The sequence below is a fragment of the Anabrus simplex genome, chromosome 7, assembly GCF_040414725.1.
Source record: "Anabrus simplex isolate iqAnaSimp1 chromosome 7, ASM4041472v1, whole genome shotgun sequence".
Taxonomy (NCBI): domain Eukaryota; kingdom Metazoa; phylum Arthropoda; class Insecta; order Orthoptera; family Tettigoniidae; genus Anabrus; species Anabrus simplex.
Window position 1 is genome coordinate 157,475,525 of NC_090271.1, and position 24,738 is coordinate 157,500,262.

General features: G+C 37.2%; 1 protein-coding gene across 3 annotated transcripts in view; it reads left to right on the top strand.

Annotated features, from left to right (window-relative positions):
• LOC136877390 (zinc finger protein ubi-d4) overlaps positions 1–24,738 on the top strand; it is a 570,041-nt gene that overhangs the window by 131,891 nt on the left and 413,412 nt on the right. For all 3 annotated transcript variants that reach the window (XM_067151392.2, XM_067151393.2, XM_067151394.2), the window contains exon 4: positions 16,509–16,670. In XM_067151392.2, the coding sequence (XP_067007493.2) occupies positions 16,509–16,670 (162 nt within the window). The remainder of the gene's footprint in view (positions 1–16,508; positions 16,671–24,738) is intronic.

A 24,738-nucleotide genomic window follows, 5' to 3' on the forward strand; every position in this document is an offset into this window, starting at 1 on the left:
ATCCATTCCCGAAATTTATGTTCCGTTAAGCCTGTTGGATAAAGTTCAACATTCTCCTCTCCTTCTGGTAACTCTATTGTATGCACTCTACTTACATACTTGAGAACGAAATCCTTGAAAGCAAATGTGATAACATAAACCGAATTAATGATCACAGTAAACGGAAGATTTTCAATGTTTGAGTATTTGTCCGTACGGGACTTCATAAAAGTGATTATATAATTCGGCTGATAGCATTATCCGTGATTACAATAAACGGCGCCCACAGTATCTTGAAGCTGTTATAGAAACTAATTTCTGTTGATGTTCAAGAACAAAAATCCTTTTTATATTTGATCGACCTTCATAGATCCCAGGGAATCACCAGACAGATGGGAGGAATATTTTGAAAATCTTCTCAACGTAAAAGGAAATATTTTGTGTTCAAGTCGTCAACAACTGGGCCCATGGGGAGGAGAACAATGATGGCTGTGAAATTATGCTTCAGAATGATTAATAAACTTCTCTGTCATAAAGCAGCAGGAATAGATGATATTAGACCTGAAATGGAAATGGTGGGAAGGCAGGAATGAAATGATGGAATGGCTTCAGAGAGAGTAGTAAGATTAGCATGGAATTTTAGTAAGGTATCTTCTGCTTGGACAAAAGCAGTAATTGCTCCTATCTACAAGCAAGGGTACAGCAAGAATTGCAACAGCTATTGAGGTATTTAATTGATCAGTATACCAGGCAAAGTGTTCACTTTCATTTTGGATGGGTGTGATCAGTGGTTGGATGAAAACCAGTGTGGTTTCAGGCCACAGAGGGGCTGTCAGGATCAGATTGGTAGTATGCACCAGGTAATTGAAAAATGCTACAGGACAAATAGGCAGTTCTATATTTATGTTTTGTAGATCTAGAGAAGGTATATGACAGAGCCCCGAGGGAAAGGATGTTACCCACACTGAGGTATTATGGGATTAAAGGTAGATTATTATTATTATTATTATTATTATTATTATTATTATTATTAAAAGCAATCAGAGGATTTATGTTGATAATTGGGATGCAGTGAGAATTGATCGTAGAATGAGTTCTTGGTTCAAGGTACTTAAAGGTTTAAAAAAAAATGCTATTTGTTTGGGGCATCGACCTTTAGAGATCTTTTGCCCCTAAAGAGGGGATAGACAAGGCTGTAATCTTTCATCCTTCTTCTTGCTTCCGAATTAGGCCAACTGTGGACCACGTGAAAGTTAATGCTTTCTGGCCAGTCTTCTGCTTTTCTCTTCCCAGAGCTGCTTCATTCGTTCACTCCTTATTTTTCTCTGCTCCTCAGATATTACAAATTTGGGTCTGTTCTTCCGCTGCTCTTTGTGAAATTTGTGGTCATCTACTCGAGCTTTGAACTTCTTTCTGTTGAGGATCAATTCTGGTGTTATTTTAATTTCTTCTGCGTCCTTCTTAACCTCCTCCACCCATTTCGTTGTTCTCAATCCAATTATATATTTAAATATCCTTTTAGTTCGGCGGTTGTCATTCATTCTGACGAGATGTCCGATTTCATCTTTGTTGTTCATAGTTTACATGGATCTACTAAAAGGTATAAAATGGCAGGGAGGGATTCAGTTATGTGGAAATATAGTAAGCAGTTTGACCTATACCAACAACTTGGTCTTAATGGCAGATTGTGCTTAAAGCCTGGAGTCTAATATCTTGAAACTTGAACATAGGTGCAATGAGGATTATACAATGTTCACAATATACAAATGAGAATTTCACTTCTAAAATTATACCTTTCATAATAATCTGTGTAATTAATTTATAAAAATTCCATCTTGATACAATACTTAAAGGGTAGAATACAGTGAACTATACAAATTAGATATACAAATTAGCCTTTCTAAAACTAAACTGATGACAGTAGGTAAGAAATTGAATGTCAGGTTGGGAATACAAAGCTGGAACAGGAAGGCCATTTCAAGTATTTAAGACATGTATTCTCCCAGAATGGTAGTGAAGTGAGTGAGATTGATTCAAGGTGCAGCAAAGGTAATGCGGTGAACTCACAGTTGCGATCAGCAGTATTCTGCAAGATAGATGTCAGCTCCCAGACGAAACTGTCTTTACTAAGTCTGTTTTCAGACCAACTTTGCTTTACAGGTGTGAAAGTTGGATGAACTCAGGATACCTTATTCATCATAAGTAATAAATACAATAACAGACATCAAAGTAGCGAGAATGATCTCTGGTAGTAACAGGTGGGAACACTGGCAACAGCATACTTGGAATTAGGAGATAGAAGTCACGCTAGGAATGTACTTGATTGATTTAGCTGTATGCATGAATTAAACTCCATTGATGGGGTCACGTGAGGTGAATGGACGAGGACAGGTTACCTAGGAGAGTAATTGACTTGGCCATGGATGGTAAGAGAAATAGAGGGTGACTGCGATGACGATGGTTAGACTCAGTTTCCAATGTTTTAAAGATCAGAGGTATAGAACTAAACAAGGCCACATAGCTAGTTACAAATATTGTGGTTGCATGTAGAAAATTCACAGAGGCTTGCAGACTGAATGCTGAAAGGCATAAAGATGTTTGGTTTTCTAAAATTAATTAATTAATTAATTTATTTATTTATTTATTTATTTATTTAATGATGAGCAGAACAGGCTTTCTCATCAATGTTCACAATATACAAATGAGAATTTCACTTCTAAAATTATACCTTTCATAATAATCTGTGTAATTAATTTATAAAAATTCCATCTTGATACAATACTTAAAGGGTAGAATACAGTGAACTATACAAATTAGATTTGATGATCACCAAGCAAATTGGTCATGCGGTTAGAGTCACGCAGGCGTGAGATTGTTTTCAAAAGACGGTGGATTCGAACCCCACTGTTGGCAGCCCTAAAGATGGTTTTCCGTGGTTTTCCATTTTCACACCTGGCTATGACCGCTTCCTTCCCACTCCTCCTAGCCCTTTCATATCCCATTGTTGCCTTAAGAAAGCAAATTGTGGAAAAAAATAACAAATAAGTAGTTTTGAGTATTCCTTTCAAAAGAATTTTTGTAGTAGAAATGGAAATATACAGCTACTTAGATACATCATTGTTCCAGTGGTGCATAATACAAAGTAATATATTTAGTTATCAAGTTAAATTTTATGAATAGGCTTAGAAGAGAGAGTACAAAATAGACATGGCACGGTATGAAAAAGAATATTCTGAGAAGAGAAATAAAATGGTTAACTTTCAGGTAACTTAAAAAAATATGCATTTTAAGTAGAAGAAGAGAATTTTAACAGCAGAATGTAGAGATAAGAAAGAAAAGGAAAGAGCAACTAGAAGAATGAAATCAGACATGTTGACAATACAGAAATAACCTTCAACAGTATATGGTTTATAAGAAAATGCCTATTCAAAGTGGATTTGATTTATAAAAAAGATATCCTCATTATATATACTTAAATTATTATGAAGTTTTAGAATTCTATTAAGAGGAGAATTCTTATGGGCTTTTGTGTGGCACTTTGTTATGCAAAATAAATTCTTGAATCTACCAGCTCATTGAGGAATGTTAAATAGTATACGTCCAAATAACTGACTGTCGTTAATTTTACTATTCAATATTTTATATAAAAATAATATCAAACACTTCCATGTCTTTGTTCCTCAGTTTTTAACACCAAACTGCGATAACATTGTTGAGTAGGACTGAAATCTTGGGTATACGTGTTACAGTTTCCTGTGCATATACTGTATGTACTTTAAGAACTCCTTTTTTTACTCTTATCACTTAATTTGATGTATTTATTATCTGAAGGGCTCTAGATAACAAAACCATATTCTAGTTTCGATCTTAATAATAAGTTGTATAAGACAAATAAGTTTCTTGAAAATTTAACAAATTTTGAAACATGAAACCCTATTTCCTATAGGCCTGATGACTTCCCAATTTAAAATCAATATTGAACTGAATATCTAAATCCATCTTTTGCTTAACTTCATTCAAGATGGAACCATTGATGTGATAAATATACCTAATGTGCTGGTGACGTCTTGTAAAAGACATCTTAACACTTTTATTTACATTGAGCTGGGCTTAGTGGTTCAGACAGTTGAGGCGCTAGCCTACTGACCCCAGTCTGACAGGTTTGATCCTGGCTCTGTCCGGTAGTATTGAAGGTGCTCAAATACATCAGCCTCGTGTCAGTAGATTTACTGAACTCTTGAGGGACTAAATTGCAGCACCTCGACATTGCTGAAAACCGTAAAAGTAGTTAGTGGTACGTAAAGCCAATATCATCATCATAATATTTACATTGAATGGTAATTTATTTTCTTTAGTTCACAGTGATATGGCATTTAGTTGATTTTGTAAAGTTTATACTCATCTGTGGTTTTAATTGCAGAAAACAGTTTCAGATCATTGGCGAATAGTAATATTTCAGAATGAGACTCGACATCGACAACACCATTAACATAAATTAGGAACAGTTAAGCCGAGACTTGACCACTGAGGTTCACCTGAATTAGCTATGAAATTTTGAGATGAATATCCTATATAAAATATATATTGTTTCCCTTTAGCTTGGTAAGATCTTATCAAGGAGTTAAAACCTTGAGGAAAATTCAAGGAATCAATTTTCTTCAAAAGTATAGTACTGTAAACTGCAGTTACTTAGTGACTGCATGGGTTACTTTGTGATAGGTGCGCACCAGATATTTATTGCACATTTCATGGGATATGCATGAATCATCTGACACTGAATGGCTTATGCTTTCACTCCTCAATAATGAGATGATTTTGCAAATAGCAAGAAACTTTTGTCGGCAGCAGTAAACATTAATGTGCTACACACATCATGGTCAGTGGAAATCTTAATTTCCTGTTTCCTGATAAACATGCATAATTCTCATGTTGCTTTGAGCTTTCCTTCAGTTATTTATGTTAAAATAAAATAAAAATGAGAGGTTTCAGGCGAAACACTGTGACAACAATGGGTCTGTCACAAAGTAACCCCAGTGTTCCTGCAACCTCACCAAGATGTACATGGAGAAAACAATGCAAATGCACCAACAACCAAATGAAAATAAAACACAATTACCTAACGTAAGGGCAGTAGCACAAAATATGAAGTGTGGAGGGCAAAAACATGAAGGAGAAAGGCCAGGATCTTACATTAACGTTTGACAGGTTACCAGGTCGATACTACTAGCTACTAAATAGGAGAAGATTAAATTTAAAATAAGGAATTTTCACTTAATAAATTAAATATGAAAATTTAAAAAAGCGTAAGTACAGTTAAATATATATTCCCTTTTTAAAAATCAAAACACAATTAAAACTAAAGGGAGAAACACTATTTTATAATGAATTTTAAATTAAGATAAAATGAAGCTGATATCAACATAGGCTTCCTCAAAAAAATCAAAGTTGGAAAACTCATAACTGATACCATTAAATAAAATTGTCAATAACGTTAACTTAATGTACAGAAAGATTAAAATATTTAAAAAAAGAAAAATTGGTTGCAACCAAATTATTTGAACGATAAACACTAGGTAATTACTACATGGAGATTCATTTAAAAATATAAAATAGTTGGATGATCATCAGTATGCGAGCCCGCGACTATTAATACTGCTTAAAATTGAAATTTGCTATACTACCAAAACAAATATTAAGTCACACGCAAAAGCTATACTCGTAGATGTTTTCATGTTACAATTCCATTATGCCAGATAAATATTTGTTGCCATTTTCACGTCACAGTTCCAAAATTGCCTTTCTTAGTAATATTGTCAACTTCGTCTCCTGTTTGGGTGGTAGATCTGAAATGCCGAGAATATACAAAAGAAAGACTATACAGAAATTACAGAAATGAAACATTGGCTGCAGCTCTTCAGGATATTGGAAACAAGGACACACGTACAAAGAAAATAGTGGCTCCAACCACGAATTAATATTACATAAATTAACCAAACAAGATTAAATAATAATAAAACAATAGTGGAAGGCAATCCCAACTAAATGAAGAATATCAAGGGAAAAATACTATAAACGTTCCCACATAATAACAGAACACAGAAGCACACCACAGGAGCGACCATTTACCGACGCCAATCCATCATCCCATAATAAACATCAAAGCCCCAAAATTTATAACGTGTCCATCAGATAAGAAAAGAGGAGAAGACCCATTACGTAATAATAACAAAGGCAAGGAACCCCAAACAATGAGTAGTATGTGACAAGAAAACGTTAAGAAAATAACAAATATTAAGTTAAATATCTACCAGCAAATTTCAGTTTTTCACAGACTTGACGTTATTAAAAATAATAATAATTATTATTTATCCAGTAAGTGATAGTCGAAATTACATTAGCTTTTGTTAAACAGTACGCCTACAGCTTAGATAATTTAGAATGAAGGGGGCTTTGGATTATGCTAGGATACGTACATGAGGTGTCATTAATTAAGGTCCCGAACAATGCAAATAACGATCACATCCAATTAATTAGCCGTGAAGGAAATAGCAACACAGTTAGAAGGCAAATACGAACAACGAAGAAAAATTGGGGAGGAAAATCAACACCAAAATAAAATAACCGAATAATAATAATAATAATAATAATAATAATAATAATAAACATCTCAAAGAATGAGTAGGCAAACAAGGTACGAACTGCAACACAGTAAGTTTAAATAACTCACACTAAATACAACCTCATAGACACATAACTAGCGATTCCAAATTCCCACATAATTTAGTTATATACTTTCACGAATTTAGTCCATAACCGATACAATAAATTTTGTTACCAGACGTCTACAGTTTTTAATTAATGAACCGACGTTTCGACGGATGTGCGTTATAATGTAGGTCAAATTTACGATAAAATCACTCGCTCTTAATCCATGGCCGTACGAGATCACTTGAATAATTTATAATTTCCAGTACTTACTTGAGTAGAGTTATCCAATATAAGACTTACAACACATTTAGAACTTGCCATGTCGGTAACGGTCGGCCAACACACACACAAAGTTTTCTTCTTACACTAATGAAAATAATTAGGTTGGAGCTTACTGAGAATCATTTAAAAGAGTAAAGGGCATAGCCCTAACATCCTCACACTCATCCACCAGAGTCAGGCTCCATTACTAACGCTCTCCCTTTACGCCAAGATGTCCTCTTACGAGCTCTACTTAACACAGCCATGTTGAATGGTGGCAGCCAACACACTACTTCGCTCACCCAGAGCAGGCGAAAGAAGGAAGCTCCCAGCATTCAAAGTCCCCACTGCACAAACACACAGCGATCGACCGACCGATAATCGAGCAAATCAGATTAATCCAGCAATTACGTAATAATAGAAGATATAGTTTTTGAATTAAATGTGCATGGTAAATTCCACAATTAGACAACAGTCCCAAACAATGGGCGATAATGTTAGATAACATCTCGATACACAAGTAGACATGCCAAATAATTAAATAAATACTCGTAGATGTTTTCATGTTAAAATTCCATTATGCCAGATAAATATTTGTTGCCATTTTCACGTCACAGTTCCAAAATTGCCTTTCTTAGTAATATTGTCAACTTTGTCTCCTGTTTGGGTGGTAGATCTGAAATGCCGAGAATATACAAAAGAAAGACTATACAGAAATTACAGAAATGAAACATTGGCTGCAGCTCTTCAGGATATTAAAAACAAGAAATTATTCATTTGCTAGGCTGGGGAAAGGTAAGTTTATAATATAACTTTGAATATGAAGTATTTAGCTAAAAAATGTTTCAAATAATATTTGATTAGAATATAATTCACAACTTAACTTTGTGTAGTACCAAATACCCACACTAGAATATGCTGTAGCTGAAGCTAAAAGAAAACATGTAGGTATTACTGGTCGGTCATTCAACAGTTTTTGCGAATGCACATCCTTTATGTTCTGTGGTGGCAGTATAGCAGGTGAACTTGCTCCAGTTCATGTCAATTATAAATCAAAGAATTTATGGAATAATTGGACCAAAGGTGGTCCAATAAGTGCAGGGTACAACTTCACAAACTTTGGATGGTTCGATCACAGCTTATTTCAAGACTGGTTCCTTAATCTCATACTTCCCATATTAAAACGTCAGGAGGGACAAAAAGTGATAATAGGTGACAACCTACACTCACATCCAAACCTGGAGTTGTCTGCCAGTGTGATGATGACAATATTTGCTTCATAGCATTACCACCAAATTCCACTCGCTTGCTGCAGCCGCTGGATGTTGCATTCTTCGGGCCTATGAAAAGAACCTGGCAAAATATTTTAGCAGAGTTGAAAGAATCTGGAGTTGAAAAACGATGTTCTACCATACCATAGCAAAAATGTCTCATCTCTTGTTAAGATCTGATTGAGAAACTAGATTAAAATGATCTGAATAATCTGTGTTCTGTATTCGGGAAATGTGATATTTGCCTTCTGAACCAGGAAGAAGTGCTGAAGCACCTGTCTGTATAATATGGCAGAGAATGTATAAGATGATGCTGTAAAACAAGCTGTAACAGTATCAGTTTCATCGAGCATCTGAATCGCAAAAGAGTTGAGGTAACAACTGAAGGCCGAAGGAAGGGGAGACGCGTAGATGTGCCACCTGGTAGAGGTATCGCAGCTTTAGATATCGGCACTGCAGAGATTATTCCTAAGTAGTGGCACCAACAGGAATTGTCACACAAAAGAGGAGTAGTTACCTGAACAGAGGATTCAGGTGAAATAACAATGATGTTATTTTTTTATAAAAGTGTTATGTGTGTTTTATGTTTTTAGATGAATTGAAGTGTTTTAATGTGTTATGTACCAATGATTGTGACGGTTGATGATGACCAAGAAGGTCAAAACTAGTCCAAAAAAAAAAAAGGGATATAACTGACACTAAGATATAATTGTTTTCACGTGTGTTTGTATTGAATAAGTGGAGCACTTAAAACCAAATCATTCAAATCATACATTGATGTTATCCATACTGAATCGGAAGGCAGTTCAGTGCATGAAGAAATATCTAATTCTGACTCTGAAGAACTTCCTATTCCTGAAAATCGTACCTTCCATTCTGAAGATAAGACTCTTGAAACACTTGTATTTCTAACGTTTGAAGGCAAGTACCGGGTGTCAACAATTAAAGTTATGCTATACAGTGCGGTACAGCACGGGCTGTAATGATCTTAGGAGTCTGAAATTTTGTAGATATGCTAACTAAGCAATGTGCTCGCGAATTATGCCACAAAAATTATAGTTTCAAGTTTTGCCTCCAGGTGAAAATATGGCACTGTAAGCGGTGAGAACGTGTAATATTCCGTAACTCTGACGTCAAAATATTCTTCCAGTAGAATTACGTTGTGTCAGTACCTTGGTTGTTGCTTGGTGACGCATGTTGATTCCTTTTGTGAAGTGAATCTTCGTTGTCATGTAAGAAAGTTGAACTTTTCCGTGTGAAACGTAATGCCTATTGGAAGAGAGACCGTGCACTACTAGTAAAGTTGTTTTATCAGAATGGCAGCAATAGCAGCACTGCATTGCGGGAGTATCACTGACAGAAACAGCAGAGAACAGGTCCCATGACAAGTAATGGGATGAAGAAAATTATTAAGAAATTTTAGGAAACAGGTGAATTAGGTGTCACACCGGGGAGAGGTCCGGCGGCCCATCCTCATGGACGTTGTTGATGAAGTTACTGTAGCTGTAGCAGACTGTGTAGCACATTCTCCCAATTCTGTAACCAGTGCTTGAGCTGTGTCAAGTGAATTGTCGCTATGCCGGTCAACAGTTCACACGATTTTGCAGCGTATTTTACACGGGTATCCCTACAAACTTCATACTGTTCAAAAATTGAATCCCCAAGATGTTGCACAATGCTGTGGCTTTGCCCTTCGGTTTCTGGCGCGTGTGGGTGTAGACAGCATGTGGCCAGGAAATATTCTGTAGACTGAGGAGGTGCATTTTACTCTGGAGAGTGCAGTGAATGCACAGAACTGTTACATACAGGGTTCGACTCCTCCAAACGTTGTGCAGGAACAACCATTACATTTAGCTTACATGACTGTTTGGTGTGGTTTTACAACCTCCTTCATTCTTGGTCTGTTTTTCTTTGAGGAGGTGAACCCTCGTGGGCCTGTTAGGTGTACAGCGATATCTGCACGTTATAGGGACCTCCTTGTGCAACACGTGATTCCAGCTTTGCAGAACGCAACTGTGACCATACCATTATTTTCATGCAAGATAGGGAAACACCACATATCGCTCGCCAGGTGAAGGAATTGCTTCGAGAAACCTTCAGCAGTGATCACATTATCTCCAGGCATTTTCCAAACACGTGGCGTTCGAGGTCCCCTGACCTAAATCCATGCTGCTACTGGTCGTGGCGATGTTTGAAAGATAATGTCTATTAGGGACATGTCCAGTCTCTGTCTGATCTAAAGGCTAGCATACGACGATGTGTCGCTCTGATTTCACCCAATATGCTGCGGGCAACTGTCAACCATGCCGTGTTATGGGTGCAGCATGTTGCTGAGTCCGGAGGCCATATTGAACAGTGTTTGTAACCATAAATGCTAATAAACCTCCCAGAATCACCATTATCATATGCTTGATGTTTCCTGCCTTCTTTTCTGTGACCCCTACCATTGCTTACAGTGCCATATTTTCACCTCAAAATATAAATTTCGTGTTTCTGTATTGACAGTTAAACTAATATTCTTTAAATCACTATAGCAATGATTTATTGTTGAACAATATCCTCCTTATTCAATACATTATGGTTAATGTGAATTTAAAAAAAACTTACATTTCACATTTGTTACACCTATACTTGTTTTTGATCAGTAGGTTGCTAAAATTGACATTACATTTAGCAGTTAAAAACATTTAAAATTAAAGCAAGAATGATGTTATTAATGTTAACATTCTTGGTCGTGCAACAGAATGGGAAGTCATGCAGGTAGTGAATTCATAACCGGCCATGTCATGTTGCAGCATTATTGTCTGGAATCTTGTGTTGTTACATTATGCAACAGTATGATAATATGAGTAGGCAAAATCATTCCTTATATATTCTGTGATGTCATAATATCTCATATTTTGTTTGTTTGGAACACTGATTTACATATTCGCAGGCTTTTTACTGTCATTTGCGCGAAAGCAGTCCTATTTCCTGTGTGCTCTTATTTTGTCATTATTGTGTAGTATAACGGGTATATTTTTCCGAGTGGTGAACTGAAGAATTAATTTTCGTATCTTGTCTTACGAAATGGAAACATCAATAGATGAAACCACCAGATCAAGTGCAAGAAAGCAAACCAGAGATACATCACAGTGGAAAGCACAACAACGAAAGCGAGAGTGGCAAGAATAATATTTCATTTTATTTTACTATTTATTATCAAAGTTTCTCGCACACAATTCTGTTTGTGTAAAAGGTGAGGTATTTTACAGTAATGATCTTGGGAAGTACCGAAGTCTATGTAAAAGAGGAAAATCGCTGGCTCAAATGACAACCTCACACAGTGATCAAAGGCATTACTCTTCCTGTCTGTAAATCAAAGGACCTAAAAAATCTCTTGCAGAACCACTTTGGCTCAACACACCAAGATCATCCATCACTGCAGTTTTATAAAACTATAATATTAACTGGTGAAACAGCTTCCACTGGTCATGAGAGTTCCAACACCATCTCTGAAGTCTGCATCAATAGTCCACGTGAAATGCCAGACGTTATATTATAACTAATAGCAAATTGAAGACTTACAACAACAATAATACTTAGTATGTGTGAACAGTACCTATCTTAGTAATGATTCTATTAATATAAGTGACTATTATTGCCAATCATTTTCTTTTACTGTATTCAAGATCTAAGTGAACTACAAACATTTAGTGAGAGAAATCCTATTTTGTATTTTTCTCAGTTTTCTGATGTTGTTCTTTGTTTATTATCCCATTTATGCTGAAATGCTTTTTTAAAAATTACAATCAAGAAAGAAAATTACAATATCAATTTATTTTCATTTAATTGCCTTTTTTTGCGAGGGTTTGGACATTAAATTGAATACAGTTTTAGAGAAAAAAAAAAGTTATACAAAATTGCAACAGAAATTGATATTAACAAAAAAGATCAGTTCATTATGAGTCAGATTTCTCAAAACAGCGGAACTTAAATATTAAACCATTCAGGATATAACTATGAAAAAAATCTTTTATCACTATCATTGCTTTGTCTCTACAAGTTTTTCATCTATATTGAAAAATATTACTTCAGTGACCTGGCCGGTTTTGATACTAGACACCTCATATATTCTTCATTTTGTATACATGAACAATTAGAATGTTTTCCCTTTCATTCTGAGAGTAAGTTGGATAAAAACCAATTTGGTTTCAGACTACAGAGGGGCTGTCAGTATCAGATTTTCAGTATGTGCCAGGCAATTGAAATATACAGTTATTTTTCGTAGATCTGGAGAAGGCATGTAACAGAGTACCAAAGGAAGAGATATTCACCATACTAGGGGACAGTGAGATTAAGGGTAGATTATTAAAATCAATCAAAGGTGTTTATGTTGACAATTGGGCTGCAGTAAGAATTGATGGTAGAATGAATTCTTGGTTCAAGGTTTTTACAGAGGTTAGACAAGGCTTTGTTGTTCATACTTTGCATGGATTATCTGCTGGAAGATATAAAGGAAAGGATTCAGGTGGTTGAAAATGTAGTAAGAAGTCTGACCTATGCTGATGACTTGGTGTTAATGGCAGATTGTCTGCAGTCCAGTATCTTGGAACTTGAAAATAGGTGCAACGAGTATGGTATGAAAATTAGCCTTTCGAAGACTAAATTGATATCAGTAGGTAAGAAATCCAAGAGAATTGAGTGTCGGATTGGGGATACAAAGCTGGAACAGGTAGATAATTTCAAGTATTTAGGATGTGTGTTCTCCCAGGAAGGTAGTATGATACTCAAGATAGAATCCAGGTGCAGCAAAGCTAATGAAGTGAGCTCACAGTTGCGATCAACAGTATTCTGAAAGAAGGAAGTGAACTTCTGGACGAAACTATATTTATACCGGTCTGTTTTCAGACCAACTTACCTTTATGGGACTGAAAGCTGTGTGGATTCAGGGTATCTTATTCATAAGATAGAAGTAGCAGACATGAAAGTAGTGGGAATGATTTTTTGTATAAACACGTGGGAACAATGACAGGACGGTAGTTGGAATTAAGACGTAGAAGAATCAGATCAAAAATTAGATGGATGGCTTTTCCGGCGTTTGCTCTATTAACCAGCGTTTCGTCTTAGGTCTGACACTAGACACTTCAGAGTGGGATGTGTCAGACCCTACCCACTGACGCTGGGGTGTATGCAGGTGAACTTATCAGAAGCTTATTTATGAAGCACAGTCTGATAACTGCATACAGGAGATAAAACTCCACAATGGAATTAATGCCCGCCTAGCAATTCCAAATGGAAATTCTAAGTTCCCATGGAGGGAATTAGATTCTTTTCCACCAATAGAGCATATCAAAAATCAGATCAAAAATTAATAGAGCAAACGCATCTAATTTTTGATCTGATTTTTGATATGCTCTATTGGTGGAAAAGAATCTAATTCCCTCCATGGGAACTTAGAATTTCCATTTGGAATTGCTAGGCGGGCATTAATTCCATTGTGGAGTTTTATCTCCCGTATGCAGTTATCAGACTGTGCTTCATAAATAAGCTTCTGATAAGTTCACCTGCATACACCCCAGCGTCAGTGGGTAGGGTCTGACACATCCCACTCTGAAGAGTCTAGTGTCAGACCTAAGACGAAACGCTGGTTAATAGAGCAAACGCATCTAATTTTTGATCTGATTTTTGATATGCTCTATTGGTGGAAAAGAATCTAATTCCCTCCATGGGAACTTAGAATTTCCATAAGACGTAGAAGTACGCTAGGAATGAACTTGATGGATGAAGCTATACACATAAACCAGCTTCGGAAGTCCTGTGAGATGAATGGAGGAGGATAGGTTACTTAGGAGAATAATGGACTTTGTTATGAAGGGTAAAAGAAGTAGAGAGACCAAGACAATGATGGTTAGACTCAGTTTCTAACGACTGGGCGAGTTGACCATGCGGTTAGGGGCGCGCAGCTATGAACTTGTATCCAGGAGATAGTGGGTTCGAATCTCACTGTCGGCAGCCCTGAAGATGGTTTGCTGTGGTTTCCCATTTTCACACAAAGCAACTGCTGGGGCTGTACCTTAGTTAAGGCTACGGCCGCATCCTTCCAACTCCTTGTCGTTTCCTATCCCATTGTTGCCATAAGACTTATCTGTGTCATATTGACTGTTAGATAGTTAATTGTTAATTGATTTTTAAATTAAATAAATTTAAATATTTTAAGGCTACATAGCTCTTGGCTTTCTTCGCATACAATCAGTTTTCTCCGCACATCAGTTAACCTTGAGGGGAAAGCAGAGTATGTTAGAGTCACAATGTGGAAAGAAAGAATCCACCACCTTTCCAACTGGATAGAGCCGAAGGAAAGTCTTCTATGTGGACACCAGGAGAAGTGGACAGTATGGAAAGCCCTTAACAGACTCCGTACAGAAGTCGGCAGAACCAAAGTAAACTTGCGGAAGTGGGGCTTTAAAAATTAAATAATTGAAAAAGAGGTTCAACCAATTCAATACATAGGAAAGAAATGTAGTGATTACATTCTTATTTAATAGTAACTATAAATGGGACCGGTTTCGACCCTAGTCCAGGTCATCGTCAGCCGTAAAAACATGTAAAACAATGCATATGAAACGGAAAAAGAAAAAGATTAAGTGAACTCTGGATCGGTATAAGATGAAACATAAATTAACTATGGGGGTAGAAATTGTGAGTCACTTAAAAGAAAACAGTACGTAATATTAAGAATGGTAGTATGGCACACGCAATGATAGGCGAAGTTTCATAATGTTTATGAATATTGGAGAACGGTCAAATGGGTCAGTTTGTGCCTGACAGAGTGTGGAAACTGACCCATTTGACCGTTCTCCAATATTCATAAACATTATGAAACTTCGCCTATCATTGCGTGTGCCATACTACCATTCTTAATATTACGTACTGTTTTCTTTTAAGTGACTCACAATTTCTACCCCCATAGTTAATTTATGTTTCATCTTATACCGATCCAGAGTTCACTTAATCTTTTTCTTTTTCCGTTTCATATGCATTGTTTTACATGTTTTTACGGCTGACGATGACCTGGACTAGGGTCGAAACCGGTCCCATTTATAGTTACTATTAAATAAGAATGTAATCACTACATTTCTTTCCTATGTATTGAATTGGTTGAACCTCTTTTTCAATTATTTAATTTTTAACGTTAATACTTTCAATACGGAACAATGAAATTTTTATCTTTAGAAGTGGGGCTTCTCAAGTGATTCATCACTTTGTGATTGCGGAGAGCAGCAGACGATCCAACATCTATGTCAGTGTGTTTTATGTCCTTCAATGTGCACTATGAAAGACTTGATTGCAGCCTCCCCCAACGCTATTGACGTCGCCCAATACTGGGCAAGCATCATCTAGCTCTCGAATATTGTTGCTCTATCTGTGATTGTATAATAGACTTGTATATTTGTATAGTAGGAATGTAAATATCTTGTTGCTTTTTGTTAAATATCTGTAAGTAAAGTTGATACTTCTGACACGAATAAAGAAAGAAATCTGTGTCAGTGCGATGTAAAGCCACTAGCAATTTCTAACGATTTAAAGATAAGAGGTATGGATTAGTTTTTGAAATGCATGTACTCAAAATTGAATATTAACATCATAAAAATTACAGCTAGATTTACATTATCACAATTCAGAATATGATTCCCGTTTTCATCCCTGAGCAGAACAAACAGGTGTAAAAAATTTGCTCGTTTAAAATTAAATCTATTTTCACATCCATAACGTTAACTTTTCTTTGTTGTCCCCATCGTTGATAGATGCTAATAAAGGAGGATGGTCTTGATCAATGGGAATGAGATCTCGGAATCTTCCCTGAAATCCATTGTGTCTATATTTGAAAGCACAAGGTCGAGGCTTCTTCCATTTTTGTTTTGTACATAGTTAATTGATTTTTAAATTAAATAAATTTAAATATTTTAAGGCTACATAGCTCTTGGCTTTCTTCGCATACAATCAGGTTCGAATCATGGTGAGTGAAATCCTAGAGTGGAATTCTCATTAAAAAAAACACATGGCATCATTAGGGACCTCCCGTGGTCAAACCCTAAAATGAGTCTGGGTGCCTTAAGTGACTCCAGAAATAACATGGATTAGCTGGAAGAATGTTTACCTTGCTGTAAAGGTTAAGTCATATGAATTATTATTTCTGTCCTTTCAAAGAATATTCTTATGTAAGAGACTTGTGAGCTATGATATGTTCTTTCTTTAAATATGAAAAGTAGTGTAATAATGTGATACCTATATTCAATTTGCTTGCAGGAGGCGTGGTATTATGATGAAATAGATATGCAAGAGATGGAAGGATTTGATGACCCAGATCCCGATTCAGATTTTGATTATGAGGAATCGTATACGAAACGTAAAAAGAAACCCAAAAAAGTTACAAGAAATACTGAATCACCTGCTGTTAAAAAGCCTAAGGTAATGTAGAATGTCTGTAACAGTATGATTTTACAAACAGTATTTTTTTTTATATAATTACATATAAATAATTTTACTGGCGGTTTATGTTGACAGGGCCTATTAAATGCAACTGTGTGATGTATGAGATTGTCTTGTAGTGTACAACAATTTTTCAATATCTTTTAAAATCATGTTCTGAAATAGAAGTTTGGTTATTAGCACTTGCTCAAAACTGAATATATAATTCCAAGTGCTCCTTTACCTACATTGAGCTATTGATAGATTTATTTATTTATTTATTTATTTATTTATTTATTTATTTATTTTATTTATTTATTTATTTAACCAAAAAACCCACCGTAACTGTGTGGATTTCGTGATCTTTGTAAATGCCATATTTTGACTACTTCTTACATACTTCATATCTGCCAACAGTTACAAAAAATTGTTTATTTTATTTCCAGACGAAAAAAGAAAAAACGGTTTAACCTTAGTTGAAGCGCCAGGTTATATTTTCACGACATCATGATACACAAAGGGGATACGCACATTCCCATCATGCCTCATTCTGACCATCTGGTTGGTGTTTGTTATTGTTTTTGCGGCTTTGCAATATCAGATGATATAGATGTTGATTCCCATTGTATTGTATTTGAGTAATCAGTCCATAGACTGATTTGATGCAGCTCTCCATGCCACCCTATCGTATGCTAACCTTTTCATTTCTACGTAACTATTGCATCCTACATCTGCTCTAATCTGCTTGTCATATTCATACCTTGGTCTACCCCTACTGTTCTTACCAGCTACACTTCCCTCAAAAACCAACTGAACAAGTCCTGGGTGTCCTAAGATGTGTCCTATCATTCTATCTCTTCTTCTCGTCAAATTTAGCCAAATCGATCTCCTCTCACCAATTCGATTCAGTATCTCTTCATTCGTGATTCGATCTATCCATCTCACCTTCAGCATTCTTCTGTAACACCACATTTCAAAAGCTTCTATGCTCTTTCTTTCTGGGCTAGTTATCGTCCATGTTTCACTTCCATGCAATGCCACGCTCCACACGAAAGTCTTCAAAAACATCTTTCTAATTCCGATATCAATGTTTGAAGTGAGCAAATTTCTTTTCTTAAGAAAGCTCTTCCTTGCTTGTGGTAGTCTGCATTTTATGTCCTCCTTACTTCTGCCATCGTTAGTTATTTTACTACCCAAGTAACAATATTCATCTACTTCTTTTAAGACTTCATTTCCTAATCTAATATTTCCTACATCACCTGCCTTCGTTCGACTGCACTCCATTACTTTTGTTTTGGACTTATTTATTTTCATCTTGTACTCCTTACCCAAGACTTCATCCATACCATTCAGCAACTTCTCGAGATCTTCTGCAGTCTCAGGTAAAATAACAATATCATCAGCAAATCTCAAGGTTTTGATTTCCTCTCCTTGGACTGTGATTCCCTTACCAAATTCATCTTTGATTTCCTTTACTGCCTGTTCTATGTAAACATTGAAAAGGAGAGGGGACAAACTGCAACCTTGCCTCACTCCTTTCTGGATTGCTGCTTCTTTTTCAAAGCCCTCTATTCTTATCACTGCAGACTGATTTTTATACAGATTGTAGATAATTCTTCGTTCTCGGTATCTGATCCCTGTCATCTTCAGAATCATAAATACCGTATTTCACGGCATAATCGTCGCACTTTTTATACCAAAATTTTCGAAAAAAATTGTAGGGTGCGACCATTATACGATGAATATTTAATACCAGTATTTGTATTACTCAAAAAATGTATTTATAACTAAATTGTATTTGATACAAATTTAAGATGCACGTAATACTCGCGTTTATACATCAAAATAATTAAAATAGTCTAAAACAAAATTCATAATTTTTCGCAACAATTCGGCGAACGTTTTTCCAACCTGAAAATAAAAATGAACGTATTAAGTTAATTTGTCATTAATTTGAGTATTAAAGTTAAAATATTACACTTGCAAAAAATTATCGCTTTGTTGTGAAATGCGGACTTACCGGTACGCAATTTATTCCAAATCTTCGGTGTCGCTATCGCAGGTTTCGCTATCTGATGCGCCGTCCTTGCCTCTGTTAATACCAGTATCAGATTCTTCGTCTCCCTGCTACACTGCATCATCTTCGGAACCGTCTAGTGCATTCGAAATCCCAGTCCTTTTGAAGCTCTTGGAGACTAGTTCAGGTGGTATAAGATCCCAACTCTTCTTCACCCACGAGCATAACAAGTCCAAGGGTGGACGCCTGATATTTCCGGCGGGCGTCAATTGCTGATCGCTGCTCATCATCCACTCGTAAAATCGACGTAAGTGGTCTTTAAAGGGTTTATTAACACATACGTCTAGTGGCTGCAAAGCAGATGTTAGGCCACCAGGAATGACTATCTGTCGTGTCTTATTTGTAGTGAGAATTTGCTTCACTTCGTTCACGAGGTGACCTCGGAAACTATCTAAAACAAGCAGAGCTGGTTGTTTTAGTAGTGCAGCAGGTCTTCTATTCCACACAGTTTTAACCCAGTCCAGCATGAGTTCTACGTCCATCCAACCCTTTGGTTGCACTCGTACATTAATTCCACGGGGAAACTGTATATTCTTAGGCATCGTTTTCCTCTTGAAAATGATGTAAGGCGGCAACTTTCTCCCGTCAGCTGTAATGGCTAGTATTGCCGTGCATCGCAACTTCTCACTACCGCTGGTTTTCATTATTACACTCCGTGATCCTTTTAGCGCAATAGTGCTGTTGCGAGGCATATCAAAAAAGATTGGAGTCTGATCGGCATTACCGATTTGAGAAAGCAAGTACGAAGTTTTCTTGCGCAAACGTATGACAAATCGGTGAAAATTTACAATCTTGTCCGTGTAATCAGCAGGCAACTTTTGGTTTAGTGTTGTTCTCCTTCGCACTGACAGATTGTGTCGTCGCATGAACCCCTTAATCCACCCACGAGTCGCCTTAAACTGAGTTACCGGTATGTTGTGTTTGCGCGCTACCTCCTGTCCCTTAATTTGTAACATTTCATATGATACACTGCAGCCATTGTTACATATTTCACTGACGTACCTAAACACTTCTTCGTCAATTATAGGAAACTTCCCTGTTTTAGGACCTCTAAACGTGCGTCTAGAAGGGTTTGTGCTTTTTAGCTTGTTTTTTACTTTCCGCCAGTCACGCACCAACTTTTCACTCACAGAAAATTTTCTTTCTGCAGCTCTGTTCCCGTGCTGTTCAGCGAAGGCAATTACGCTTAGCTTGAAGCCCGCAGAATAGTTTCTATATTTACCCATAATCGCTTATAAATGCTTCACACGTTAATGTTTTGCGATATAAATGACTTTCCGTAATTGTTCACTTTTAAAACAAATTATTTTTGCAAACACCCAAAACACAAATTAAAAACTTAAATTCTCACGCACACATGTCTACAGTAATCACGTAAATCTGAAACAAATAAATGCATCTGTGATCTGTCCATTCCAGAGCAGCCAATACTGTTAGGCAGCAAGGAAGCATGCAGCAATTTATCAGTTTAGCTCGTTGGTTGCGACACACTACTGCGCTTGCGCAAAGCTTGCAAACCGGAGCTCTAGCTAGCGCGGTGTAGATCTACTGTATAGTTGACTGCTCTCTTTGGTTGACTGTATTCAGAGACGTCAGTAACAAACATTCATTTTTTTCAATTTCTTTTAAACATACGGTAATTAGGTTAATATTTCTTCCCAATTATTGATGATTTTACATTACATTACTGACGAGTTTATAAAATAAAACTTTAATAGCATTGGATAATAATTATCTTGACTACTTGGATAAAAGTTTTCATCCCATGCCCGGACACTTATGACGTAGTAGTAAGATAAGAGTCTAGCGATGACAACTGAGACATCGTAAATAATTCGGCTGAATAATTCCGTGGAAATCTGCGTTATCGTCTTGGATTTCACTTCGTGCGCAATAACACAGGAGCCGGCCCCATGGTGTAGGGGTAGCGTGCTTGCCTCTGACACGGAGGCCTCGGGTTCAATTCACGGCCGGGTCAGGGAATTTTACCTGTATCTGAGGGCTGGTTCGAGGTTCATTCAACCTACCTAGCCGGTATTTCCTGGCGACGTTGCTGATAAGCGATAACTTACAGCCTTACGTATTTCAAATGGGAACTCATAATATGTAGGTGGTGAATAAATAGTACACTGTCTCGCGACCACGTTGTCAAACTGCCGATAGCCTACCGGTAAGCATAATATGTAGGTGGTGAATAAATAGTACACTGTCTCGCGACCACGTTGTCAAACTGCCGATAGTCTACCGGTAAGCCATGCGTCGTACATATACCGGTATTATTTATTTATACGTTGTGCAAGATGTCGCAAACGTGACTGTGTTGCCAAATTGCCCATAAACCATACATGTATTTAAATTGCGCATTCATGTGCAACTTACGTTGCAGTTCCATTTACCTTTTAACCAGATTAGTGAACAAAATTTGGACGTGCGACGATTATGTAATTAAAGGTTTAAAGTCCGATTTTTGTATTGAAAATAAAGGATGCGACGATTACGCGGTGGCGACGATTATGCCGTGAAATACGGTAGCTTGGTCCAATCAACATTATCGAATGCCTTTTCTAGATCTACGAATGCCATGTACGTGGGCTTGTATTTCTTGATTCGATCCTCTAAGATCAGATGTAAAGTCAGGATTGCTTCACGTGTTCCTACATTTCTTCTGAAGCCAAATTGATCTCCCAACTCAGCTTCAACTTGTTTTTCCATTCTTCTGTAAATAATGCGTGTTAAAATTTTGCAGGCATGAGATACTAAACTAATGGTGCGGTAGTTTTCACACCTGTCAGCACCGGCTTTCTTGGGAATAGGTATAACAACATTCTGCCGAAAATCGGATGGGACTTCTCCTGTCTCATACATCTTGCACACTAAATGAAATAACCTTGCCATGCTGGTTTCTCCTAAGGTAGTGAGTAATTCAGAGGGAATGTCATCAATTCCAGGTGCCTTGTTCCTATTGAGATCACTCACAGCTCTGTCAAACTCTGGCCTCAAAATTGGGTCTCCCATTTCATCAGCATCAACAGCCTCTTCATGTTCCATAACCAAATTATCTACATCTTTACCTTGATACAACTGTTGGATATGCTCCTGCCATCTTTCTGCTTTGTCTTCTTTCCCTAGAAGTGGCTTTCCATCTGAGCTCTTAATATTCATACACCTAGATTTCCTTTCTCCAAAGGTTTCCTTGATTTTCCTGTATGCAGCATCTACCTTTCCCAGGACCATACAGCCTTCGACATCCTTACACTTCTCCTTCAGCCATTCTTCCTTGGCTACCTTGCACTTTCTATCCACTTGATTCTTTAATCGTCTGTATTCTTTTCTACCCTCTTCATTTGTAGCATTCTTGTATTTTCGTCGTTTATCAATCAGGTCTAGTATCTCCTGAGTTATCCACTGATTCTTAGTTGATCTTTTCTTCCTTCCTAACATTTCTTCAGCAGCCCTACTGACTTCATTTTTCATGACTCTCCACTCTTCCTCTATAGTGTTTCCTTCAGCCTTTTCATTTATTTCTTGTGCAACATGTTCCTTGAAACAATCCCTCACACTCTTTTCTTTCAACTTGTCTAGATCCCATCTTTTTACATTCTTTCCTTTCTTTAATTTCTTCAACTTCAGATGGCATTTCATGACCAACAAGTTGTGGTCAGAGTCCACGTCTGCTCCTGGGAAAGTATTGCAGTTCAACACCTGGTTTCTGAATCTCTGCCTAATCATAATGAAGTGTATTTGATACCTTCCAGTGTCTCCAGGTCTTGTCCATGTATACAGCCGTCGTTTGTGGTGTTTGAACCAAGTATTGGCAAGGACTAAATTATGATCAATGCAGAATTCAACCAGCCGACTTCCTCTTTCGTTCCTTTGTCCCAATCCAAATTCTCCTACTGTACTACCTTCTCTTCCTTGGCCTACCACTGCATTCCAGTCTCCCATCACAATTAGATTCTCGTCACCTTTTACATATTGTATTAAATCTTCTATCTCCTCGTATATTCTTTCGATTTCTTCATCATCCGCTGAACTAGTAGGCATATAGACCTGCACTATTGTGGTGGGCATTGGTTTGGTGTGTCTCTTGACGACAATAATTCTTTCACTATGCTGGTCGTAGTAGCTTACCCGCTGCCCTATTTTCTTGTTCATTATGAAACCAACTCCTGCATTTCCCCTGTTTGATTTTGTGTTGATAATTCGGTAGTCGCCTGACCAAAAATCTTGTTCTTTCTGCCAACATACTTCACTTATACCAACTACATCTAACTTTAGCCTATCCATCTCCCTTTTCAGATTCTCTAACCTACCACAACGATTCAAATTTCTAACATTCCACGCTCCGACTCGCAGAATGTCAGTATCCATCTTCCTGATGATCGCCCCCTCTCGTGTAGTCCCCACCCGGTGATCCGAACGGGGGAGTAGTTTACCTCCGGAATATTTTACTCGGGAGGAAGCCATCATCAGTACATCATTCATACAGAGAGAGCTGCATGTCCTCGGGAGTTAGTTACGGCTGTAGTTTCCCGTTGCTTTCAGCTGTGTAGCAGTATCAACACAGCTAAGCCATGTTGAGTATTATTACAAGGCCGTATCAGTCAATCATCTAGACTGCCACCCTTGCAACTACCGAAAGGCTGCTACCGCCCTTTCGATGAACCATTCGTTAGTCTGGTCTCTCAACAGATACCCATCCGATATGGTTGCACCTGCGGCTCGGCTATCTGCATCATTGGGACATGCAAGCCTCCCCACCAGGGCAAGGTCACATGGTTCGCAGGGGAGGTTGATTTCCATAGGGAAGCTGATATATTTGTCCTGAATGAATAAATTTATGATACCAATATAAATGGTCCGTTATTGGACATTATAAATTTTCCAGCTAACTCATTCCTGGTTACCAGCATTTCGCCCCAGTGTGCTAAGTTGGGCTCATCAGTTGGTAAATAGCCCACCCACCAAGACGCATGGCTAGTGCATTCCGTGGAGGCCACTGCGTAGGCTACTTGATGCCACTGGCAGTGCCAATGCACTATGAGAGACTTTGTCTCATTATCAAGAATTGATGCCTGCCTGGCCATCAGATGATACAGATGTTGATTCCCATAGGGAAGCTGAAATATTTGTTCCAAATGAGTAAATTTATAATACCAATATAAATGTTCCGTTATTGAAAATTATAAATTTCCAGCTAACTTTCCTGGTTCCATCGTCGCCATAAGACCTATCTGTATCGGTGCGACGTAAAGCAAGTAGGGAAAAAAAAAAAACCATTCCTGGTTGCCAGCGTTTCATCCCAGTGTTCTAAGTTGGGCTTACCGGTTGGTAAATAGCACATCCACAAAGATGCATGGCTAGTTTTAGTATAGCATCCACTCAGAGCCCTGACTTAGAGTTTAGAATTTATGGCTGATGATGCCTGCAATGGCAGATGAAACATGTACCATATGCTTAAACTTTAATATAATGATTGTATCATAGTCTTAAGACTTTAAAAGTATTGAATAGGGGGTTTTCAATAAATTAATGATAAACATTTTTAACCAGGAATGAGTTAGCTGGAAAATTTGTAATGTCCAATAACGGACCATTTATATTGGTATTTGCAATATCAGTCGATGATTGCACGTTTCTTATCCTGGTTTTCTTATTCCAAGTATTTTGTGGTTAAGAAGTGTTTTTGTGCTGCAGAAATTAAGTGTGCCTGTGCTTACAACAACCGGGCAGCAACTGCAATTACGTTTTTACGTTGCAGGGTGTGATTACATTGTAACATCATTTCTTCTTTGTGATGGATTTTGTAACATGCGGAGGTGGATAATTTAAATCTGTGACTAATTCTTTTTATTTTCATCTATTAAATACTTAATAAGTGGATATCCCAAAATCATAGCATATTCAGAACATGCTCAAGTTGAATCATCTTTCTTGTTGTTGTTGTACCATATCCTCATTTGATGTCTGTTGTCATCAGGGCCATCCGGT